The 23,613-nt window shown below is 42.8% G+C and overlaps 1 protein-coding gene across 3 annotated transcripts in view; it reads left to right on the top strand.

Moving 5' to 3' along the window:
• Positions 1 to 3,249: 3,249 nt before the first annotated feature.
• DSP (desmoplakin) overlaps positions 3,250 to 23,613 on the top strand; it is a 47,391-nt gene continuing 27,027 nt past the window's right edge. For all 3 annotated transcript variants that reach the window (XM_081918140.1, XM_081918139.1, XM_081918138.1), the window contains exons 1-4: positions 3,250 to 3,917; positions 19,811 to 19,913; positions 21,851 to 21,999; positions 22,807 to 22,978. In XM_081918140.1, the coding sequence (XP_081774266.1) occupies positions 3,703 to 3,917; positions 19,811 to 19,913; positions 21,851 to 21,999; positions 22,807 to 22,978 (639 nt within the window). In that variant the 5' untranslated portion in view covers positions 3,250 to 3,702. The remainder of the gene's footprint in view (positions 3,918 to 19,810; positions 19,914 to 21,850; positions 22,000 to 22,806; positions 22,979 to 23,613) is intronic.

Genomic DNA, 23,613 nt, shown 5'->3' with positions numbered 1-23,613 from the left:
GCAAAGTACTTAGAATAGTTCTGTCAAGGATGACGTATTTGGGAAAGAGCTATGGACAGAGCCACCTCGCTGAACGTACTTAAGATGTAGAAGGACTGGATGAAGTCTTAATTTGCTCGCTTATCTGACTTGGATCCTGACACCCAAATTTCTTCCACAGGGGGATCAGAAAGACTTATTCTGAGGTGGTCTGGGTGAGGAAGATCAGCATTATTTAGTAAAGTTGTTAGGCCTTTCTTACCACCATGAAAACATTGCCATGCACACGCCTTCTGCTCTGTAAACCTGACAAATGACAAGTTATTTCAGCTGTATCTACTAGAACAAAAATACGGGTAATGAAATTGCAGGATTCTTCTTTTAAAAAAGACACACTTTTGACTCCCACTTTTGATTTCAGTGGGAGAGATTACATCCTTAAGTCTCCTCCGTTGAAATTCAGTGTTGTGTTTAACAGGGTTGTATTGAAAGTATGATTTACTATTTTTCAGTCGCAAGGACATTATGTAATTGCGGCACCACCACTGGAAGGGCCTTCTCTGTGGTGGCCACCTTTCTAGTCTAATGTAGTCTAACCAATGAACCTGGAATAGGACAGGTATATAGAAGAGGGGGCAAGAGGTAGTGGTGGAAATGATGGAAGATAACTTTCCATGTAAGTAGAGGTCCTCGTGAAAATAGAGCAATGCTATTTGTGCAATTTCCCCTCTTAAAAATGAGTGTGAAGTGGGAACATTGCACATTTCCCCATCCATTGTGCTTTCTCAATGCTCCCCTTCTTCCAGCGGTGAATGTATGAACTAATGAACAGAATGGAAGCACATATGAAGGCAGTTAGTGACTGAAAGGATGCTCAACTTTACAGAGGACAGCCCTCATCCTGTCCAATTTAAAGAACCATAAGAAGGGAAAACGGAGACCTAAAAAATGTCTGTCAACAATCAGCATATGGCAGGTACCCACGCCACTTATTTATAGTGATCCACATGGTAGTGAGATGCACTGTATTTTTATTTGAATTTTAGTTATTTGTTCTACAAGTGCATCTATCCATATAAATCTGTGCATGCAAATTTTATTTAAATTTGTGTAGTTCACTGCCTCTTTTTGGAGCGAAAAGTTAAACCTTCCCTTATCCAGCTCCACGTCCTAATTGAATCCTCCCTCTCCCAGTGTCTGCCATTAATGTCTATGGGTTAATGGGTCAACTACATTATGTCTACTTTAGCTTTTAGTCTTAACATTTAAATTACATAATCAGCATTCACACCCTTTATCAGCCATTTTAGCTAACTTGTTTCACCACTGGCACTCTGATTTCTTTGTACTCTTACTGATACTCCTACTTGAAAATGTAATTAGTCAGATGCAAGTGATGCTACATGGTATTCATAGTGGGCAATTAGCTCACTGATTAAAAGATGTTATTATCAGTTCATTTACATATCAAATTACCGTAGAGGCATTTCGCATCTACAGATGCAAAAGTGGCATTCGGAATTTAATTTCTAAAATGAGACTTGTCTATTCTCAAACTCAAATTAGAAGTAATCGCTATTCTCAAATTCAAGTTAGAAGTAATCCCTTCTCATTTTGACTACGGTAATTTCAGATGTTTGAGTGAGGCAGGCTGAAGTTTGCACATGCTTTCTGCGTTTTAAATTGCAGCACCAGTCTGATCCATACACCTATTTTCAAGGAGTCCAGGAAGAATGCCAAATAGCCAGATTCCTTTGGCTCTTCACTCTGATGCACCTTAACTACTACCTTTTTAGTCAGTGTCACACAATTTAAAACAATCATTAAAATACTAATGCAATAGCAATAGTGCTTAAATTTTAGGACAATTTTAAAAACTGACTTAAAAAACCCCACATTGGTGAAATTGTGTCCATAGGCAAAATGGTTAATGTCTCACTAGGGTGGACAGGACACGGGTGGCGCAGTGGGTTAAACCACAGAGCCTAGGACTTGCCGATCAGAAGGTCGGCGGTTTGAATCCCCGTGACGGGGTGAGCTCCCGTTGCTTGGTCCCTGCTCCTCCCAACCTATCAGTTCGAAAGCACGTCCAAGTGCAAGTAGATAAATAGGTACTGCTCCGGCGGGAAAGTAAACGGTGTTTCCGTGCACTGCTCTGGTTCGCCAGAAGCGGCTTAGTCATGCTGGCCACATGACCCGGAAGCAGTACACCGGCTCCCTCAGCCAATAAAGCGAGATGAGCACCGCAACCCTGAGTCGGCTACAATTGGACCTAATGGTCAGGGGTCCCTTTACCTTTAAAGGGGTGGGGCATTCCAGAACAGTAAATGGCATTTGGTCAAGGTCAAGGTACATATTGCCCTCCTTCGGAAGGAAGGACTAGATAGACATGTAATAAATAAAGTATTGGGGTAGGGGCCAGGTAAGCCCCAACATGCACAATTGATCACATGATGTGGCACATGTACATCATTTGAATGGCAATGCTCATCAACTTTGTGATGACATATAATGAAAAGATGTTCAAAAGAATGGAAACGGTTTATTGAATATTTACAGATAAATTGTAAACAGATAAAAACATTGGTAGGATTATTGCAATAACCTGCAGCTTCATGAGAAGATGAATAAATGAACAAATTAATTTGGATATGCAGATATAAACTTAAGGAACCGCAGAAAGCAGGGAAAGGAAGTCAAGTTTTGAAATGTCAAAAGGATTGTAAAATCGGTGAAACGTATAAATTCGAAAAGGATAAATAAAATTTAAAAAACTTTGTGGGGGGGCGGTCCCCTCGAACATTCGGCCCCTAGGAGTGGGCTTCCTACGCCGACCGGTCGGGAAAGAGGGAGGTTTTCTCCCACGGAGCTGCCGGGCGCAGCCCAGCCCCTCCGCGCGCCTTCCCCAGGCTCCTCGCCGCCCAGGGTGCGGCCAGCCGGGCCTCGGCGCTTTCCTTTCCTCCTGCGCGCTAAGGACGCCTGAGCGGGGCGGGCGTCGGCTCCCTCGCCTCTGGGTTGGGCCCAGGTAAAGGCGGAGAGAGAGATGTCAGGAGGGAGGGACACGCAGCGCTGTTATGAGTGTCCCACAGTCGCTAGGCGGGGGGGGGGGCGGAGGGCGGCGGCGGCTCCACGCCCAGGCTTGCAAGTTGAGCAAAGCATCCCCCAAGGTGCGGCTCGGCCTCTCCGGTGCCAGCAGGGAGGGGACTGGCCGGTCTCCTCCTCTTCCCCAGTCCCCGCCCGCCGCCACCATCTCCAGCAGCGCCGCGCCTTCGGCTGCCTCCTCACCTGGACGCCGCCGCTGTAGCTCAGCACCACCAACACCTGCCTCTCTCTCTCTCTCTTTCTTTCTGTTTTCCTTTAAAAGTTCCTACTTTGCTCTTCATTAGACCCCTCCCTTCCCCTTCAGATCCCCTTCCCCTCTTTAACGCCCACCCCCGGCCTTTGACCTCCATTTTGCCTCACCACCTTTGCACGCTTTCTCTTTCTCTCTTTTTTTGGACTCTGTCGCTTTTGGGGTTGGGGAACTAACTCCTTGAGGACTTGCGCCTTGCGAAGGCCGCTTGCTGCCGGGCGTTGGAGGGAGGGGAAGAAAGCGCACGAGAGAGCGAGTCACAGGGGAGCAGCCTTTCGCCCGCCAGAGAAGTTCATGCTTTTGTTCTGATCTGTGTGGGTTTCCTTTTCTGATTCTGAGGCACCCAAGTCTGAGCCAGCCCAGCCGCCAAGATGAGCATCAACGGATCCCACCCCAGGATCAACACGGTGGGGAGGATGGTCAGAACCGACTCCGGGCCGGATATGCGCTATGATATTAACAACCATGCGATGCTGAGCGGCGGCGGAGGTGGAGGAGGAGGAGGAGGGGGAAGCAGCCATACCCACACTCATAAGATGTATTACATCCAGAAAAACTACGGGGACATGAGCTCTGAAGGCTACACGTAAGTGCCACCAGTCTAGAGATCTACCATCCTGATTTTCCTCTTTTCCAGTTGCGCACGCGTTAAGGCGCGCATTTGTAGCTCGCTGTTGCTAACCCGAAGCGGTTTATGGAATGGTTCCCACCTTTGATTTGTGATCAGAGCTCTCTGTATGTAAACAATAAATCCATCCATCATTTGATGCCGCCCCTCCCCACTTTCCACATTGCACTTAATTTATTGGTGGAGAAGATAGTGGTTGCATTTGGAGTATTGGCAAAGCTATTTCCTCGGGGGCCTCTTTAAAAAAAAAATGAGCGCGCGGCGAAGTTGAGAACTTTTTGTTGCTGGTTCTCTGCAGGTTCTGTGTTTTGAAGTCTGGCTCAGTTGCTGTTTGTTGTTGGATTTTAGAGCGGGGGAGGGGAGAGAAGGGGCTGATGTGAACTCCTTGCACGTGGGGAGGAGGAATGCTCCGGGGTTTCCACCAGTTATCTCAGCCCCATTGAAAATGTAAAGTTTCATGGCGGCTCTTGTCCTTATCTCTTACATGCCTTTGGCTGATAACCTCCTGGATGAGTTCCAGCTAAGTTTTCCCAGATAAGGATTCTTTGCAGTACTGTAAAAGAGACTTCCTTTGTGAGTGGGAGTTGCCAGAAATCAGAGGCTGAGAATGTCTTCATCCTTACCCAGTTCTTTAAAGTGATACAACTGCTGAAGGATAATTAAATGTCGCTAGCTCTCCCATGAGAAAGACTTTTGATTTATTGCCCCGAGAAAGAAAAATGTGCTATGTTTTCCTGTTCAGAAGGCACTGCTGTTTACAAGATAACATGCACCTGTGAGCCACTTCACACATTACATTTCCTATGAAGCTTTTAAGTGCACCCAAAAGGTATGCCACAAATGTTTTCCAAACAAGCGTATCAGATTTATCAGGGAGCAGTGACTGGCCTCAGCGTCTTGTGAATTGTGCAGTCCTTCACATGTGTAGTTCAGTAAACATGCATGTAGTGGGAAGCTGTAGACATTTGTGACTCAACGGTGCACATACATGCAGGTTGTGTTATTTCTTAATGTGGAAGTGCATTCTGTAGAAGGAAAACATTGACATGTGAAACATTCCTTTGTCTTGCTTTATTATTTACATTTGATTGGTTTTCATTTAACTGTAGCTCATAATGTGGTTTCAATGGTGTGGTTCAGCTGTGGAAGAGGTGGACTAACTGTGATGGGAGTGCTCTTCTGAGCATTGCTCTTTTTACTGAGTCTGATACCATCCCACACATTTTACTTGCAGATTAGAAGTTACCAACTTCTGAGGAATGTGTTTTGCAGTTCAAGTTCGCAGAAATTTCTTCCTCCTTTTCTTTTAACAAAGGCCAACTGCTTTGCTTAATGAGTTTCAGTAGATTTTTTTTTTAATAGCTGGGTTGTAGTTTGTTAGACAGCTCAGAAAGGACTTTTCCTCTGCACCATGGACACCTCCAGATCCGTGTTTTACTACTGAATTGTTGCTCTTGACACAATCATCATGCACTACTCATGGATTGGTAGCTCAAATGCTACCACTTCAATGCTCTCAGCAGGAGCTAAAATGCTACAAAAGGTGGGGGGAGGACTCTCTTTGCTATGCTAAATTAGGGGGTTTCAGCAGAAGGTTACTGGATAAGTACTGGAAATAAAGCAGGATGATTGGCAATACTTTTCCAGGTACAAATCCAGGTTGCAGGTGGCTGCTCTGATTAGCACCATGAGCTCAAATCATCACGAATTTGCAGTAAAAATGACACCTGGAAGCTATTCCAGTAATGGTGCCACATTGGTGTGTGGTGTTCTAGGAATGTAAAATTCCCAGAGGAATGTAGATAAGCTGCTATAGGAAACCAAGGACGAGTTGATCTGTCGGCATGAATGATAAAAAATACAAGTTCACAGTCCACCTTGCAACGCAGCTGTTTACTTTTTTGGAACTTGGGCTGCACTTTCTGTGTGGGCGTGTATCCACAGGCAGCTGGTAAAACAGCATGCTTGTTTTCAAGTCCCCCTAATGTGTTCTGTGTTTGAAGAATCATTCCATTCTCATCCCCACCCTGCCTCATAACCCTCGGCACTTTATTTCTTCTGCTTTGTTTATTTTGTTTCTCTCCCCCCCCCCCCAATTCCCCCAAGAAACTGGGTGTAGGCAGCTTAGCAGGGCAGCTTCACATATATTTTACCTATTCATTCGCAATATTTATATACCACCCAATGACAAAAAAAGTTCTCTGTATGGCTTATAAGCATACAATAATGCAAAGTGACAACAAATCCAAAACAGACTATAGCAGCAGAGGATAACATCAGAACAAGTGATCTGAAAGGGACTAAAATTTTATTTTAGATTGAAAAGCCTGGGAAAATAAAGTATTCACCTGATGCTGAAAAGACCATAATGGAGATTTTACATACATTGTTCATGTGCAATATATCGAGTTTGAACCATGTCATACATCAGAACAGTTGCAGTTGTGTATTTTTGCGTGGAAGCAAATCGAATCAGCATTTGTTGGTCTTGTAAAAACTCCAGTAGAAGTTTTGTCTCAGTGGTATACACTCAGAATGTATTTGCTTAAGGCTAGAAACCTAAACTCTTCTTCAGGTTGGGACAAATAACCTAATTCATCCAAAATTGTTAACCCCCATTTTACAGATGGGGAATGGAGGTTGAAAGAGATCTGCTCACTGAGATCAGTACTCACTGAGTGAGTTAAAAGTACTGAGTGAGGATAAATGGGGTTAAGTTCCCAGTCTATTGAAGAATGCTTCATGCAATCATTCCTTTCTCTTGATAACAGCAGCATCTAGTGGGAGATATGCCTGTGTGAATGAAATCTCACAAATGAACACATGGGTAGAGCTTTCATATGTTACATCACCACAAACGCAATGTTTTTCAGTGGAATCTGTTCATACATTAAGTACATAAGCTATGTGACCAGTTATAGTGGTACAATTCTGGAGCATTCTGGGCCCAGTTCTCCCCTTCTAAAATTAAGCCTTAATGACCTTGGAAAATGTGAATAGGATTTCCTACATATCTGGACATTCAACCACCCCAGGCTAGCTCAGCAACAGCTATGCAGAGGCAAGATAGTATTTAGCATATGTAGTACAGTCTGTGATCATGGGCAGGCACTCTTGTGGATGTGGAAAATGGCAGCAATGCAGTAGGTTAAATATTTTGCCAGGCTGATGAATTTCACCTATTGGATTTTTACCTGTCATGTAGCTGTTAAGTGCACAGGAGCCCGGAAGGAATTAAACCTGGTAACCATACACAGGATTCCAGGAACTTTCCCTCTCCATTGGAATTAATACCATGATGCTTACATGGGTGTTGAAAAGTTCAGGGCTCTATAAGTATAGGTTGACTTTAGCAGTCACGGTTCTTCATCTCATTATTACTCTTCCTTTTGTGTAGGACTGAACAACTCAAGGTGCTCTGAGCTGTTCCATCATTTTTTCCAGTGTGCTGCTGTTGCATATCAGCTCCTTTGTGCTTGTGTGGCTGAACATACAAGCCTGTTGATAAATAAGACTTCCACCATACAAGCCTGTTGATAAATAAGACTTCAGTCCTAACTCCACATACCGTGGAATAAGCTCTGTTGAATTCAATAGAACTTGCTTCTGAATACACATGGTTAGGACTGCAGCCTAACTGAAGGTATGCAATAGATGTGCCTGGTTCATTATGACCCTAGTTTGAATCCCTGTATAAATTGCTATACAAGTAGATATGCTAAACTATATAATTTTGTACTTTTTCTGTTGCAGAACTGGAGGCTAAGTTTAGGGCTGGTTTCCAAAAATTTAGCGTCTTGCAGAACTTTATTTCAGAAAGTTGAGTATAATTTGGTGCCTAAATTCATAAAGGAATGCTGCCTCTGTATTGTTTCAAAAGGATCTGCCCACTTGTTTGTTAATCAGTGATTTACTAGTTAGAACTGCACATAGTATTGCAAGTTTTGCAATGTCTTGCTTTCTTGTATTTCACAGGTTAAACCTTATCTGGGCCCAAATTGGAGTCTGATTACATGGCAGATTTACACCCTTGTCAGCCCAGCAAAAGCTGCCAGCAATTTAATTACTATCCTATGTAACCTCAGAAGAATGTTTCAAGATAGACCCAGGACTAGAAACCTTGCTTTTGTCTTTAGTGACAGCATAGCTTATCCATGAATTCATCCCATGAGTTCCCTTGCTGAAATTAGTTCAGATTAGATTAGTAAACCTGGTAGCAGAGGAAGTGCATTAGGCAATAGAAGGCTGTAAAAACAATAACTCCTATCCTTCCAACAAGTAGCGATTTTCCTGAAAAGCATGCAGCATTTCAGAGGAGCACTTGTTAAACACAGAAATCAGTGCATGTTTTCTTTATTTATCTTTGTTCCCTTTTTGCCTGCAAAAACTTCTGAAACCTTGCACCCTTCTCGGATATGAGTCTTCAGGATCAGGCGTTTAGCCCATTTATTATTTTTTTATGAACTGCATCCAAACAGAAATACTGCTCTCTGTGTGTGAGTGAGAGAGAAAGAGAAATATGGAAATTTAAATGCAAAAGTGACGATACTTCCATCTGAGTTTCAGCATAGTTACCTTTGGGGCGGAGTCTTTGTCCTGCCAAGGCTTATTCTGTCGCCCTTTGTTCATTTTATTAACTAGTACCTTGCTCAGGTAGCATTGCCAGCCTCTCCCTGCCCTGAGGGCTTGAGCAAGCTGTCTCTGTAATGTTCCCAGCTTCTGTAACCCTGGGAACTGAGGAAGAGGGTGGTTTCTGTGGAACCTCAATTGACAGGGAATTACACGGCTGCCCTCAATTGCCAGCCTGTTTCTGCAATTCAGTTATATATATATTTTTATAACACCCTTAGCACTGTTTTAAACCAGCAATCCCTTTGAACTGTGTACACTGCAGAGCACAATAGTTAAAGCTACTCCCAGTAGGTTTGAGATAAACCAAAGGTCTTTATATACCTCTAGCGCAGGCATAGGCAACCTCGGCCCTCCAGCTGTTTTGGGACTACAACTCCCACCATCCCTGACCACTGGTCCTGTTAGCTAGGGATGATGGGAGTTGTAGTCCCAAAACATCTGGAGGACCGAGTTTGCCTATGCCTGCTCTAGTGGTGTTGGCTTCTGTAACTACAGGGTGGTGGTTGCCTCCTGTCGACACACAGTCTTTGCAAGTATTTACTCGATGAACATCCGCAGCACTATGCTATTTGTACAGGTGTGTGTTGACGGGGGGGGGGCGGTCCACATATTTATTTTGCTCAGATCTTTAGCCAGTTTGATGCAGGATCCACAACAGTGATGCTGAATGAGATAAAAATGATGGTGCACCATGTGGTAGAGTAGTGTGGGTTCTCAAATTGTGGTCCATGGATCATTGATGGGTCACAAGCATCATTGAGGAAGTCTGTGGCATGTCCTCATTTCAATGTCTGTATTGTTTTTTAATTGTATTTCCCCCTCTGCTCTGCAACGTCTTCCGTTTCTTAACGTTGCATGCATTTTAATGGTGCTGAAATTAGAATTCTATGGAACACCAATTGCAATCCAATAAAATGCAAGGAGCAATAAAAAGACAATTTTTAAAAATGCACAGCATCTGGCACAGCACATTACATTTGTGACAAACACTATTGTAATAATTAAGAGGTCCACTAAGACCATCAACAATTTCCAGGCCTCCGTTGGGGGAAAACTTTGGGAACCACTGTGATAATCATTGGATAATCATGATGATAAAACATGTCTGCTGAAAATATTATGATTCTGTACTTATTACTTTTTTTAAAAAAATCCTGCCCTGCCCCATGTAGTTCAGAGTACTCACCTATTTTCTCTTAACTACAACCCTGCAAGATAAGCTAAGAGATTACTAGCCTAATGTCACCTATTAGTTTTGCTGGCTGTGTGGAAATTTGAACCTGGGTCTCTCGAGTCCAAACTCTTAACCACTACATCCCTCTCACAGCTTCCCCTCTCACCACCCCAGACCCCCCATTTAGGCTTGAAAACATCTGTCTATTGACACCAGCAGAAGGTATTTTCAAGCCTAATTCCAGCATGTAGCTTCTTGATCTCTTTATCTGGTGCTTTTATAACAGGATGGCCATCTTCAGCCAGGGGGTTTTCTCCATTATGCTGTTTGGAGGTATAGAGGTTTATAGAATAATTTGCATGCGTTATCTTAGAAATTCTACCAGTGACATATACCGAGGTCAAGGTTATTAAGTAGCTTGCATCAGGTTACCTAGAGAGTTCATGGCAATATTTACCTGGGGATTTCCTGCCTCACAATTCGCACTATCAATCACCATGTTACCACTGTTCAATACACACACACACCCCGTAACTGTTTCCTTTAAAGTTGGCCTGCGTAAGGTTTCCAAGTCTATGATACCTGCATTGATACTTACGATCATAACAGCCTGCTTCAAAATCTGCTGTAGCAAATGTCCTTCCGATGTAACTTGCACAGGCAAGTCGGAATAGCAGACTGAACAGTCATGCAAAGACCAGAATTGCAGCTTCATTTTTTAAAAAAGAAATTGGGATCTTCCTATGTCTCCGTTTTCAGAGCCCTGCCCTGTGTGAATAAATACACCAAGTCTCTTCTTTGCTAATAAAGGAAGGCTGCCACCCCATCACGATATCCCAAGTTGTGCATTAGGAGTGTCCTGTATATGCCGTGACTAATGAAATGATCACACGATAAAAAGCAAAGAGCAGAATCTGCTTGCCAAGTACACTTCAATTGTACAGAGCTAATTATCGCAGGTGGGTTAGCTCAAGAGAGGGAGAGAGAAATGATAATAATAAAATAAACCCACTAGAAGCAATGAGTGCTGCAACACAGTGAATCTTTAGTCATGATGAACTGCAAGAGGGATAAGCCTTTCATTAGAAAAATGGGCGAGGCCTCTTTGCCACAGACTCTGGAAGAGCTGCACATGAAGCATTGTCAAAAAGTTGGGTGTGCTGAGGCAGCATGCTTGATGCCCAGATATTGTGTCATTAACTGTGTGATGATTCTCACTTAAGTCAAATGATATGGGGTACAGAGTCCTAAAGGAGTGAAGCCAATGTGTCATAGTGGAAAGGCTGCAACACAAAGAAGTCCTGTGTTCAAATCCCTGTTTGGGCCCAGTGCAGATTTTTAGTCTGCTACTCTCTTAACCGTGGCAAATGGATCAGAAGTAGGTTGTGGGCTTGTATAATCCTCCTTTTAATCACCATTAGCACTATTGCTAACCATGGTGAACACTTAAAAAGGTTGTTTCTTGATCAGCGCAGAGGGCCTTCTGGCGGTTCCCTCATTGCGAGAAGTGAGGCTACAGGGAACCAGACGGAGGGCCTTCTCGGTGGTGGCGCCCGCCCTGTGGAACGCCCTCCCATCAGATGTCAAAGAGATAAAGAATTACCTGACATTCAGAAGACATCTTAAGGCAGCCCTGTTCAGGGAAGTTTTTAATATGTAATGCTGTACTGTTTTTAACACTGATTGGGAGCCGCCCAGAGTGGCTGGGGAGACTCAGCCAGATGGGCGGGGTATAAATAATAAATTATTATTATTATTATTATTATTATTATTATTATTATTATTATTATTATTATTATCATCATCATCATCAAGGTCTTGCATGCCAACTTTAACTCTCATTTCAATAATTGGTTGAAAGAATTGGGAACTATAGTTAGCAATGGTTTGCATGTAATGCTGAACCATGGTTAAGGAGAACAAAGCAAGGGGAATTAATGCTGGAGAGTGACTATGCTAGGAAAGTGCAGGGAACGTACAGTGGGGGATAACGTCACTGGATAATCCCTGGGAAGATTAATGTTTTGTTTTGCTGTTACGATTCTCCAAAGCTAGGAATGGGCAGTGTTTTGTGTGACCGTAGGCTGTTGTTAGCATTTTAAAAAGGAAGTAAAGTTCTTTGTGATTGCGGAGACAGGTTTGCCATATTTATTTATTGGAGCAATTTATTAATTGCTTCGTTTTTTTTTTTTTTTGAAGTGGTATGCAATGAATAAAAGGTATAAAATTTGTAATTATCCAAATAGCCTTCAACCTATTAAAAAAAACAAGCAAACAGGCTGCTTGGCACATTCATGGGTTAGTTTTGAAAGGGACAGACATTGGATCTGTCTTATTTGTGCCATTTAACCTTTTAAAGGTTTAAGAAACAAAACCAATGGAAACCTAATCATAGCAGCGTTCTGCAGCTGGTGCGGAATGGGTGTGTGAACGCTTTCAAAATAGTAATTACCAGTGGGGTAGATTTACACTTGATTTTCATTTCTGTGCAAGTTGCATTCAACCACAGTTGTAAATGCCAACAAAAGTTTATTCTGGGGTTTAATCTTTTTGGTGGGGGAGTATCCAATCTTGGGGGCAGTGAAGTTCACAGTTATGTATGTTTAAGGTCGCTTTGGGATTTAAAAAAGGATAATAGGTATGTGATGGATCTTGGCGCTGTGAACAATTGATAACTGGGACTCTTTTCAGAACATCTCCACCAGCAGATGTTTTGAAGTAGGTATCACAGGTGATTTAGACCGGTGGAGTGTGGGTAGGAAACGTGGCAAAGATAGGGATTGATTGAAATGGGATTTGCCTTCTTCCATAGCATAGAATCATAGCATTGGAAGGGACCTCAGGGTCGCCTAGTTCTGCTCCACTGTCAAATAGCTCTTATCATCAGAAGATAATTTTTAATCAGATGTGTCTGACAGGTACTTTAGAGGAGAATCTTGGCAGACCTTAGAGCAGGTATAGGCAAACTCCGGCCCTCCAGATGTTTGGGACTACAATTCTCATCATCCCTGATCACTGGTCCTGTTAGCTAGGGTTGATGGGAATTGTAGTCCCAAACATCTGGAGGGCTGAGTTTGCCTGTGCCTGCCTTAGAGCCTCGCAGTGGGACAGAGTACATTGTATGGTACTTGACAAGAGAGAGGAGTCCTGTCCTCAGTGATCCATGGCGTTTCCCCCAGCTATTTCTATTCATTTCAGAATCAGAGCATCTCCTGAAATGTTCTGTACCTCTGATCTCATATATTTACCCACCTCAAGACAGTGTTAATATGTTGCATCAATATACAGAAAAATTAATGCACATAATACCTGCTTAACTCCCTTTTTCTCTATGCCTCGTAGGCTGCATTATTTCTTTAAGGGTTACCATGTGTAATTAATGTCAGAAGTTACTGTTGCCTGCATTATCTCCAAGTGATGCATCAGTGACTGTACAAAGTCCTTCAATGATTTAATCATGGCATACAGTATTCCCTCCCCCCTCCCTTGCATCTGACTTCTTTTATCCAGGGTGCCTTTCATTGTAATCCCATGCTTGTTCAGACAGGTTGGTTGGGAGGTGAAAATAGAAAGCACAGTTTCTTTTTTCACATGGGAGAATTGCTTAATTATTTAAATATGAGCAATAAGAAGTCACAACTAATTCTTGTTATGCACGTGCTCTCTCTCTCTCTCTCTCTCACAGCTTATCTAAAAGCAACACTTAAAAGAAGTTTTTAACCATTCCTAAAATTTAATAGTAGTCAAGAGTTTTTTTGTGGGGCCCCACCTGAGTAATACTGCCCAGAGGTTTCTTCCTAGGGTGGTGTAGAGTTGCCTGCACACCCCACCCACATCCAAGGAAGGGTGTGTGTCTGGGTAGGGCTCATAGGCAGCCATTTAAGAGTTTACAATCTAAATAATAATAATTAGGGCCGGCTACCGATCAGCCTTTGTGTGAAAGCGTAAAAAATGAGAGGAGTCCTTATTCCCGTTTACCTCAAACTCAAACAGACTCCACTCAGGGTGGAGCAACTGTATCACATCTGTGCATACCTGGGCATGCATTCTCACATGCGCACACTTTGCTCTGACCTTTCCATACAAGTTGGACAACTTCTGTACATACAGCTGAATGAATTTGGCTATGCACACTCATGTTAGCTGCCTCATGCAGTAGCACTTTGCTGAGCTAGGCCCAAGTGTGGAGCAAAAAACAGTGCTTTTTTGTGATACTCTTTCTCTGTGACACTCAGGATGCACAGACCGTTTACAAAGGGGGACATGAAAAATCTGACAGGTGGCTGTTGCTGAAATCAACAGCAAAAGTTGTTGATTTGCAAACAAAAAATGACACCTAGCAGTTCGAAAGTGCATGCAGGGAGAACGGTAGGAAATGAATATTTTCATTATTTCAGCAGAGATGTTTCATTTACTCTCTTTTTCCCCACAGTGCAGGAGACTGTGGGCTCCTCCATGCATTCAAGGAGGGCATGTACACAAAATGAATCAAAAGCTTCCTTTGCTTTCTTCCAGTCCCTCGCCTGAATTCTGGGCCAGTAAACGCCAGTCTCTTATCTGAATGCTGGATCAACAAATATAGGTGGTCCTTCCCATAGTGCCCTTGCTCTGAGCTGGAGGGAACACAATTTCCTCAACAATAATTGCGAGCGATCTATTCGCAAAGCCTCCTGTCACCCCTTGATTGATTTCTACCTACGCTTTAGGAAGCATTCCTATGAACTTCACTTTATGACTCAACAGTGGCATCAAGGTACATTATGGACACTGGTAGGGTTTACGTTTCCATGGGAGAAAATAGGTGGCTGCTTGTACTCCTTTGGGGGTTCACAGACTGCTTTGGGGGTCCACCTCCCTGCTTTTTCTCTTCTGCCTCCTTCAAGGGCTTTGTCTAAAGTGGGAGGATGGACATGAGAAGCATATAGACTGGAGAAGGCATCAGCAGGACGTACACGAGGTCACATAGGTGCCATGTTTCTCCTTAGAAGTCTTCTCCATTTGGCCTGGAAGGCAGACTTGACAGAGCCATGCCCACCTGTGCTTCACCTGGCATCTTACGATGCCATGCGTGGAACAGGTGAAGCCACGACACCCAGTTCCAAAAGAAGAATCTGGAAGATTTAGGAACCCTGCTTGAATATGTTGTTTCTGAGCTTGTTTCCTTTTTCTGTCGCCCTGCACGGCAACAAGGCAGCAGTGTTAGAAACTGGCATGGAAAAGCTGGGAGCCAGAGGGCTTCTGGGACCTGGGTTGTGGGCGCCGAAACAGAATGTCTAGTCACCACGGGGGCAGTCGGGTAGCAACACTTTTTATTTATTATTTTGATATGCATGAACTAGTACGCAATTCACATAAGTGACACCTTGTTAATACCACATTTTTAGCAGAAACTGTTAGCATTTTTAGCAGAAATTTGGTGTTTACAATAAAAATATTGGTAAAGTACTTCAGTTTTCAAAACACTCTGCTCTTCATTGTTGAACTGTTTAACATATTGTCTCTCCTTAACACATACTTCGAGACTTTGAAGCACATACATTTCAGTAATCCTTGAGTGTCAGCCAGGTGCAAAAAATGGCACCCAGACTTTTTGAGGTGCTCGCAAATGGAGAACCTTTAGGCGCAAAATGCTAATTTCGAAGTCTGAGTGCAAGTGTCAAACCTAGCAGTTGCTCAAACATCACCTATTCACCTTTCCCCAACCTTATTTATTCTTTCTACAGCTGTCCATACTTGATTTTACAATCTATGCTGGCTAGTTCTGAAAACACCCAATGCACATTCACACACCCAACAGACTCATAGTGGCTTTGGAATTACAGTTGTGCCTTGGTTCTCAAACGGAATCCGTTCCGGAAGTCCGTTCAACTTCCAAAAATGTTCGAAAACCAAGGCACGGCTTCCGATTAACTGCAGGAGCTTCCTGCACTCAATTGGAAGCTGCGTCGGATGTTTGGCTTCCCAAAAATGTTCACCAACCGGAACACTCATTTCCAGGTTTGCGGCGTTCGGGAGCCAAAACATTTGAGTCTTAAGGCGTTCGAGAACCAAGGTACAACTGTACAGTAATGGCTAACTGTGGCACCAGAAATAAGCCGCAGTGAACTTCAAGTAAATATACTCCTCCCCTCTTCTCTCTTCCAGCTGAGAGGAGATCAGAAGCTTTCACTTGTGTATTTGATTAGCTGCAGTTTAGTGTTTCGTCCAAACCGTGAAAGCCAGTCACTCAAAACTATGGTTTGTTGAAACTTGGCAGGTTTAAGATGTGAATTGACGTGTTTCAGCAAACCAGATTTTCTCCGGATTCGAACATTATGACAAATTGTGTTTAATAAAAAATGCAAGTGGAAGCTTCTATCGCTTCATGGTTGTACCAGAGGAGGAAGGGGGGGGGGGGAGGCCTGTTCTAGCCTGGGGCTTTCGAATGTTTTTTCCTGTAGTTTATTACTATGTCTGAAAGCAAGCAGTATCACTGGCATCTGTGACAGTAGCTTAGAGACACTTCTTTTCATATGATTCACACCCTTTTTTTGGATGTAGTGACTTTGCTGTATCGGTTCTCTGTGTCGCGGGTTTCATTTGCGCACACCCATGTGTGGTTAAATCTGGAACTTGCCACATGAGAGCAATCTATTGAAAAATACCCCCACAGCAACATAGTAAATGCTAGAGTTCCACTGGTAAAGGGCACATCCCACTGAAATGGTCACATCTTTCCAAGTTCAAGGCTGAATTACATATGCATGTGTAACAGCACGTGAAAATGATTTTGGGTTGCACTCAATGCTAGTTGTAGTCAGAGTTAGGATCACGATTTAAATCACTAGTCAGTAAGACTTGATTTAAATCATTTTTTTTTACAGAAAGACTCATTCTTGCTTGCATAATCTTAATAATTACAACCAGATGAAGGTTTCATTTTTGAAATAATAAATTTTCAGAGTAGTTTTTACAGTTATATCCAAACATTCTGATTTAGTTATACTATTAGAAATACATAGGCAGATAATTATGTAATTATTGTGAGGTTTAATAAATTAACTCTTTATATTTGGACAACTTTTCTGCTGTACTTTATTGGAAGGAGAAAAATAATCATTTCCTTAATAACAATTTAAACAGTTTATTTAACTAAAACAATAACATTATAGCATATGTATCCATGTTTGTTAACTGATGTGGTTAAATGATTATTTTTTTAAAAAACTTAGACTGAGTTTTAGCACACATGAAAACTTAAAACAAATCCTTATTTCCTGATGAATAACCTTTGTAACTTTGTAACTTAATAATGTAACTTAAATAGAAAACTATCTTTAGAAAGATTTTTCCTCCAAACGCATTTTATTTTAAAATCCGATTTAAATAAAAAAATCCAATTTAAATCAAAACTGATTAAAATATTTTTTAAAATGTGATTTCCCCCCCCCCCGAAAATCACCACCCTGGTTCGAGTAGACCTGTTGAAATTAATGAACATGGCTCACTTAATTTCTCTTTCTTTTTTCCTACTCCTTTACTTTGTTCGATCATACATAAGAGCCTACTTTAAATTTGGAGGGGTAGCCCTTGCTGTCATACGAAGAAAGTCATTTAGAGGCTGCAAAGTTTGGCAGATATTAAAAGTATTGTGCATTTGAACAGCATTGGCTATTTTGAATATTGCCAGTTGTCACTTGATGTTTAATTCATTGCTTTATGAACTTGCATGTAAATCCATAATCGCATTGAAGTGCTAGGTGAGCAATATACATGTGACTGTAATAATTCACGCGTTAAATTATTATTGTTGTTGTTATTGTTATGAGAGAGCTCTTGAATCTGAGTGCCCAGGATAGAATTTAGCTTACGCTGCAGAAAATAACCAGTACAAGTGAATGTACTTAGCCAGCTGGATTAAGCTTGGAAGTTTGTTGGTTTACTAAAGTATCTGTTTTAATAGAGGTGCTTCGATTTGGGAAATGCCTGAGCTTGTTGGGAGAGCTCTGATGCCATCAGCGAGGTGTGGCTCCTAGTTTGCAGCACCTCACCCATAGACAACTAGTGCAGGCTTGCACCTGTGGTTGAACGCAGCATGACCAAACCCTTGCAAAGCAGCCTCTCTCACACAGCTCTCCTTTGTGTATATTCTATATAAAGCGGCCTTTGAAGCAGAACACCCCTTCCTTTAACAGGGAGGTTGTTTCAATTTGCACTTTGCTCTTCTTCTCCTATTAGCAGGCTGCAGCAGTGGCAGGGTGGGAATTGAGGAAGCCCCCATCTCCCAACTGCTGCCCCTAAAATAAGTAGGCAAGGGACTTTAATCTCTGCTCATCAGTTGATGAGCAAAGATAAAATCCTGTTGTCTCGGCTTTGTGATCCTGTTCGCTGCTGGGAACAGAGGAGTGAAGGATTAAACCCTATCCTTCCACCCATCAGAACCAGTGACGTCAGCTGGTGGTTGTTTGGGGGAAATGGTCTGATAAGCTACATTAGACTAGGCAGAGGTTTCCCAACCTGGTAGCATACATTTTTTTAAAAAAAAGGTTATCCAAAGCTAGTAGTCTCTTCTCTACTGTACTGGTACATTTTACCTACATAAAAGGAGATTTTCTAAGCAGACTACATTACTAAGCTGTTCCTGTTAGAAGCATGATTTCCAGAATGTATTTTTCTGCCTTGAAAGTAATAGAATCATAGAACTGAAGAGTTATTTAGTCCCACTCCCTGCAGCAGTGCAGGAATCTCTTGCCCAGCGTGGGGCTCAAACACATGAACCTGAGATTAAGAGTCTCCTGCTCTATTGACGGAGCTATCCCAGCTCAGTCTTCCAGTTGACAATACAGAATTCCAAAAGATGGTTTTCTTGGACTGTTATCACTATGGAATCATTGTGTCTAAAAAGACAGATTAAGTCTCAGGTATGGAAATCCTCTGATTATACTGAACGTGTTTTGAGCTCTTAGGAATACTTACAAATGGAAAGAACCACATTATTGGGTTCCAAACTGGCTTTCTGAATCCACTCTGATCCCTTCTCCTTGGACGTATATAATCCCAAGCTCCCAGTTTACTTGGGAATACTGTTCTGGACAAAACTTCAGTAGCAGCAGAAGTTTACGTTATGTGTTGGCTTTCTTCTTTCTTACTACAAAACCTTGTCATGCCTGGGCCCTTAGACGCTGTTACATAAAAGCTGGTTGGCAATACCCTCACCAAGATGCCACATATATGAATCTGGAATAGTATCTTGTTTTGTAGATTGGTTGAGAAAGCAAGGTCTGTATTCTCTGTCTGGTTAAATATCCATAACAGGTTCAGAATATCAGGTGCAGGCTTCAGCTTGAGCATTTATCATCATCATATCATCACCACCATCAGTGCTCTTAATGCTTTGTAGTACAATGTAAGTGAACCCCTGTCCCAAGATTCTTTTAGCCTAAATTTAGACAGTTCAGAGAGGAGGTAACAAAGGAGTTGGCCAAGGATAACAAGGGATGGGTATAAAATCAAATACAGTGGTGTGTGCTTTGGCTTCATTTGAAATGAAATCTTAGTCCAGATTTCACAGAAGAAGGAGGGATTTGAAGGAAGACAGCTGGTGTCATATATAATTCTGGAGGAATTTACAGATGATGGGTTAGACGGGAGAATGGATTGAGCAGTTTTGCACTTGAGTATTCCGGCTGTCCTGGTCTTCCTGTGTGTTTCTAGGCTAGACTAAGAATGTCTGTTTCATACACCATTCATCCTTGTGTTTGTTTCATTGGCAGAATGGTAACCACAAGCCAGTATTTATTTATTTTTTACTTAGCTCACATTCCCACCGTGGTTTTTATGAGGCTGCAGACTCAGCATTGTAACTCTTTTGTGACAAACACACACACACACACACACACACACAAAGGAGGGGCAAGTGTATCAAGGAGAATCTCTGTGAAGCCGCACAGGTTACAACACTTTAATTTGAATAAGGTGTGCTGCTTGCCTTTGGAAAATGCATTTAAAATCCATGATTAATTACATCTGTGTGATTAATTCTCGGCCTCTCTTTCTCCTTCCTTAGCCACAATGGAACCGGCACAATGTCCAGGCGTCAAAACACCATTCAAGACCTCCTGCAAAATTGCTCTGATTGCCTCATGCGTGCCGAACTCATAGTGCAGCCCGTAAGTCTTGTTCCACCACTGAACCAATATGAATGCTAACCTGGGAGATTCTGTTTCCCCATTCTGAATGAGCAAGCGAGAACGCAGACCTCAGAAAAAGTGCTGCGGAACAGTTTATTACAGAGGTCACCTGCTTTTTAAGACTTGTGTGCACTTCTGGCTTTTTTGAATAAGTTCTGTGGGTACCAGTCCCTCTGGTCATTTCTTTTCCTGCTCCCCCGGATCAGCTGCACTCTTGTGAGATGGAAAAAGATAGCAAGTGCACACAAACACTTTCATTTTTCCAAGGTAGAATTCAGGAGAATTAACCAGAGTAGAAAGAGTGTCGTCCTCCAGTTCAAGGAGAAAAGGTATGATCTTATGATCAAAGGAGTAGTTGGGGGTCGGGAAGCTAAGGGGCTTTGTTGGCACCAAGAAGATGCTTCAAGAGTTCCGTTGCACCCATGTTGGTGACCCCTGGTTTATTAGGAAGGAAGGAAGAAAGAGAGGTTCTGTAGCTTAGTGCAGCACCTGCTCTGCAAACTCAAAGGTTCTAGGTCAACCTTTCTCAACCTGTGGGTCCCCAGATGTTGTTGAACTACAACTCCCATCACCCCTAGCTAGCAAGGCCAGAGCTCAGGGATGATGGGAGTTGTAATCCAACAACATCTGGGGACCCATAGGTTGAGAACCACTGTTCTGGGTTCAATCCTTGGTCTCTCCAGTTACAAGGGATTAGCTAGCAGGAGATGTAGAAGACTTTGGCTAAAGACCCTTGAGAGCTGATACCTATCTGAGTAGGCAGTGCTGTACTAGATGGACAAACAGTATGGTCTGGTGTAAGGAAGCTTCCTGTACAAAACATACCTATCTGTCCGAATATTAGAGAGAGGGGGGGGCAGTATGACTATAATAGCATGTACATTTATTTACACCCTCCCCCAGTTCATCCCAAGGAAGAGCATATTAATGCCTACTGGTTCCTGTATTTACACACATCTTATTAATAAACAGAGTCACAGCTCCATGTTAAGGTCTGCCTCCTTGCTTGCTCCTCTGCTGCTGGGGCTCTCCCTCTTCTTTTTCGGGATTCACTGTTTTGACAGCTCACACTTTCCAGGACAGCTTTCTAGGTTGCTTGCACAAATGCTTATTAAGAAAACACCCTCTCAGCTGGTAGAACTTAATCTCAGGAACAAATCTAGGAGGAATGAAGTGTCCATCCAAGCGTCCACTTACCAGGGAATAAGGTTGGGATTGACTTGGTATATAAAACACAACCCAATCTTGCAAGTGACTCTTCAGGGGGAATGATTGCCACTTGTCCATCTGGCCAATTACTCTCTACTTGGATAGGCATCTATTCTCCAAGGAGGTCATGTCCTGCTCTGCCTTAGCCAAACTGCTTTTGAGTGGCTATTATCACTGGCCTGTAGTGAGACCTTATTTAACAGAGAGCCTTGCTATGAAACCTGCAAGTGCAATTTGTTCATTTTCCTTCCTAGCCTCAGATGTTGCAAGGCCTTTAACAAATGGCGTTTCCTTGCAATGCTACCATCCTGGTGTTGAAAGGAAGGCAGGAATGAACCAAGAGTTAATGAGCAAAAGCTCCCAGGCACCTGAGTGGCTCACACAGGACAGCTTCCCAGGAGATTGTACCCAGCAGATCCTTCTTTAGACCACGCTTGTCACTTGTTTCCGTACCTGGTGTAGTTTAGGCATAGTCATAATGATAATGGATAACAGCAACGATAAATAATACGCTGGATATATTTAAAATATTAGCTGTTTCATGGGTTTCAGTGCATTACCGACAGAGAACTTGCAGCATTAAAAAAATCTGGAGTTTAGAACATCCTACACACGTTGCCTCCTGCTATCACATTATTTTTGTGGTGGTGGGGGGGGGGGCTTTTGAACCAAATATGGTGATTTTTTGTTTGTTTCCTTTCACTTAGGAGCTGAAGTATGGGGATGGTATCCAGATTAGCAGGAACCGAGAGCTGGAGGAGTGCTTTGCTCAGGCAAACGAGCACATGGACATCCTCGATGGGCTGATCAGAGAGATGAGGCAAATGGGGCAGCCCTGTGAGCTGTACCAGAAAAGGTACCACATTCTGTTTTTGTCTCCTGGCCTTTTCCCCACAGACTTCTAGTTATTATATGTGGGCTTGCCTCAGTTTACACTTAGCATAGTCCAGGCGCTTGACTCTGCCTTATGTTGAATCAATGAATAGATGCTCATGAATTATACGAGGAGGTTTGTACCAGGTATGTGCACTCGTGGAGTCAAGTGGTCCTTTTCGTCAGGCGTACCAAATGGCAAGCCATTCAGTACTACATTAAATAGTGGTGCTGCATACCTGTATTGGGAATTTTTTAATGTTTGATGTTTTATTGTGCTTTTTATGTTCTGGAAGCCACCCAGAGTGGCTGGGGAAACCCAGCCAGATGGGCGAGGTATAAATAATAAAATTCTTCTTCTCCTCCTTCTCCTTCTCCAGGACTCTTGCTCATCTAATGAGACTGTGTACCTTGAATTTTTAATACTATTTCATTCTATGGAACACAAAGCATGGATTTTCCCCTTCCATTCCTATTGTTTTCAAGCCAGGAATGTCATGTTCATTGCACTTATTTATTTGTCTTTCAAAAACTAAACAAAAACAAAACTGCAGCGAACAATCTTAGTGGATCAGGCATCTAGTGCATTATCCCCATATACCACCATTGCTATTACTGGATGTTACCCAGTAAGTTTATAGTGCTGGGGGGAAATGGAGGACTTTATCCCATATTTTTCATTACAAGCTTATGGTGGCTCAGAGCCTGCAAATGTATTCCCCCTCCTCCTTTGCTCCATCTCTTTCGTCTTATAGCCCCTTGACATTGTTCTCCATTGTTATCCTTTCAGATTGCTTCAGCTTCAAGAGCAGATGCGCGCCCTCTACAAAGCGATCAGTGTACCTCGTGCCCGTAGGGCTAGCTCCAAAGGTGGTGCGTTTACCTCCCAGAGTGGATCGGGATGGGATGAATACACCAGGCGTTGCACCACAGAATGTCTGAACTGGATGAGGCAGCAAAAGGTAAAGCATGCTTCGTGTTCTGGCTTTTGTTGAGAAAATGGAACTGCATTTTTTCTCCCCTCCACCAACACCACACCAGCCAGTTCTTGTGCTGACAATTCAGGGAGTGGCAGGGGTGTCTCCCTGGTTTCACGTCGCCGACGTTACTGTGGCTTGCTGGGAAGGGTGAGGTGGGGAGATTGGTGCAGTGCAGACGCAGTGACAATTCAGTGCTCCTGCCAAGGTGTCCCTCCCGGTAAGCCACAGTGACAGGACTGCGGAGAGGGAGTCCCCTTCCCATTGTCTGCTCCTGGGCACGGCACTTTGCAGCCTCAAAATAAAATATCAGCAGGAGTTAAGGGAAAGTAAGCCAGCCCCTTTCTCTTGAGTCTGTGTTGTTTTAGAACCTTCTGGACGCACCTATTGCAAGCTCATAACATTCACCCAAGCATGGCAAAGATTAACTCTATGTACACAGTGCATTGCTACAGTCATCCTATTTCTGCATAAAGAAAAGGGGTGAAGAAAAATAATGGTTCAGACAATAACTGAAGGAAAAAAAAAGAATACAGAGGACAGAAAAAGAAACGAATGAAAGATCTCATGTGGCTGGCAAATTAGAAAATGGAAATGAAAGCAAGAGACCTGCAGATATG

Source organism: Podarcis melisellensis, assembly GCF_964234715.1.
Source record: "Podarcis melisellensis genome assembly, chromosome: 7".
NCBI lineage: Eukaryota > Metazoa > Chordata > Lepidosauria > Squamata > Lacertidae > Podarcis > Podarcis melisellensis.
The sequence above is the reverse complement of the archived record's forward strand: the minus strand, read 5'-3'. Positions and strand labels throughout refer to the sequence as shown.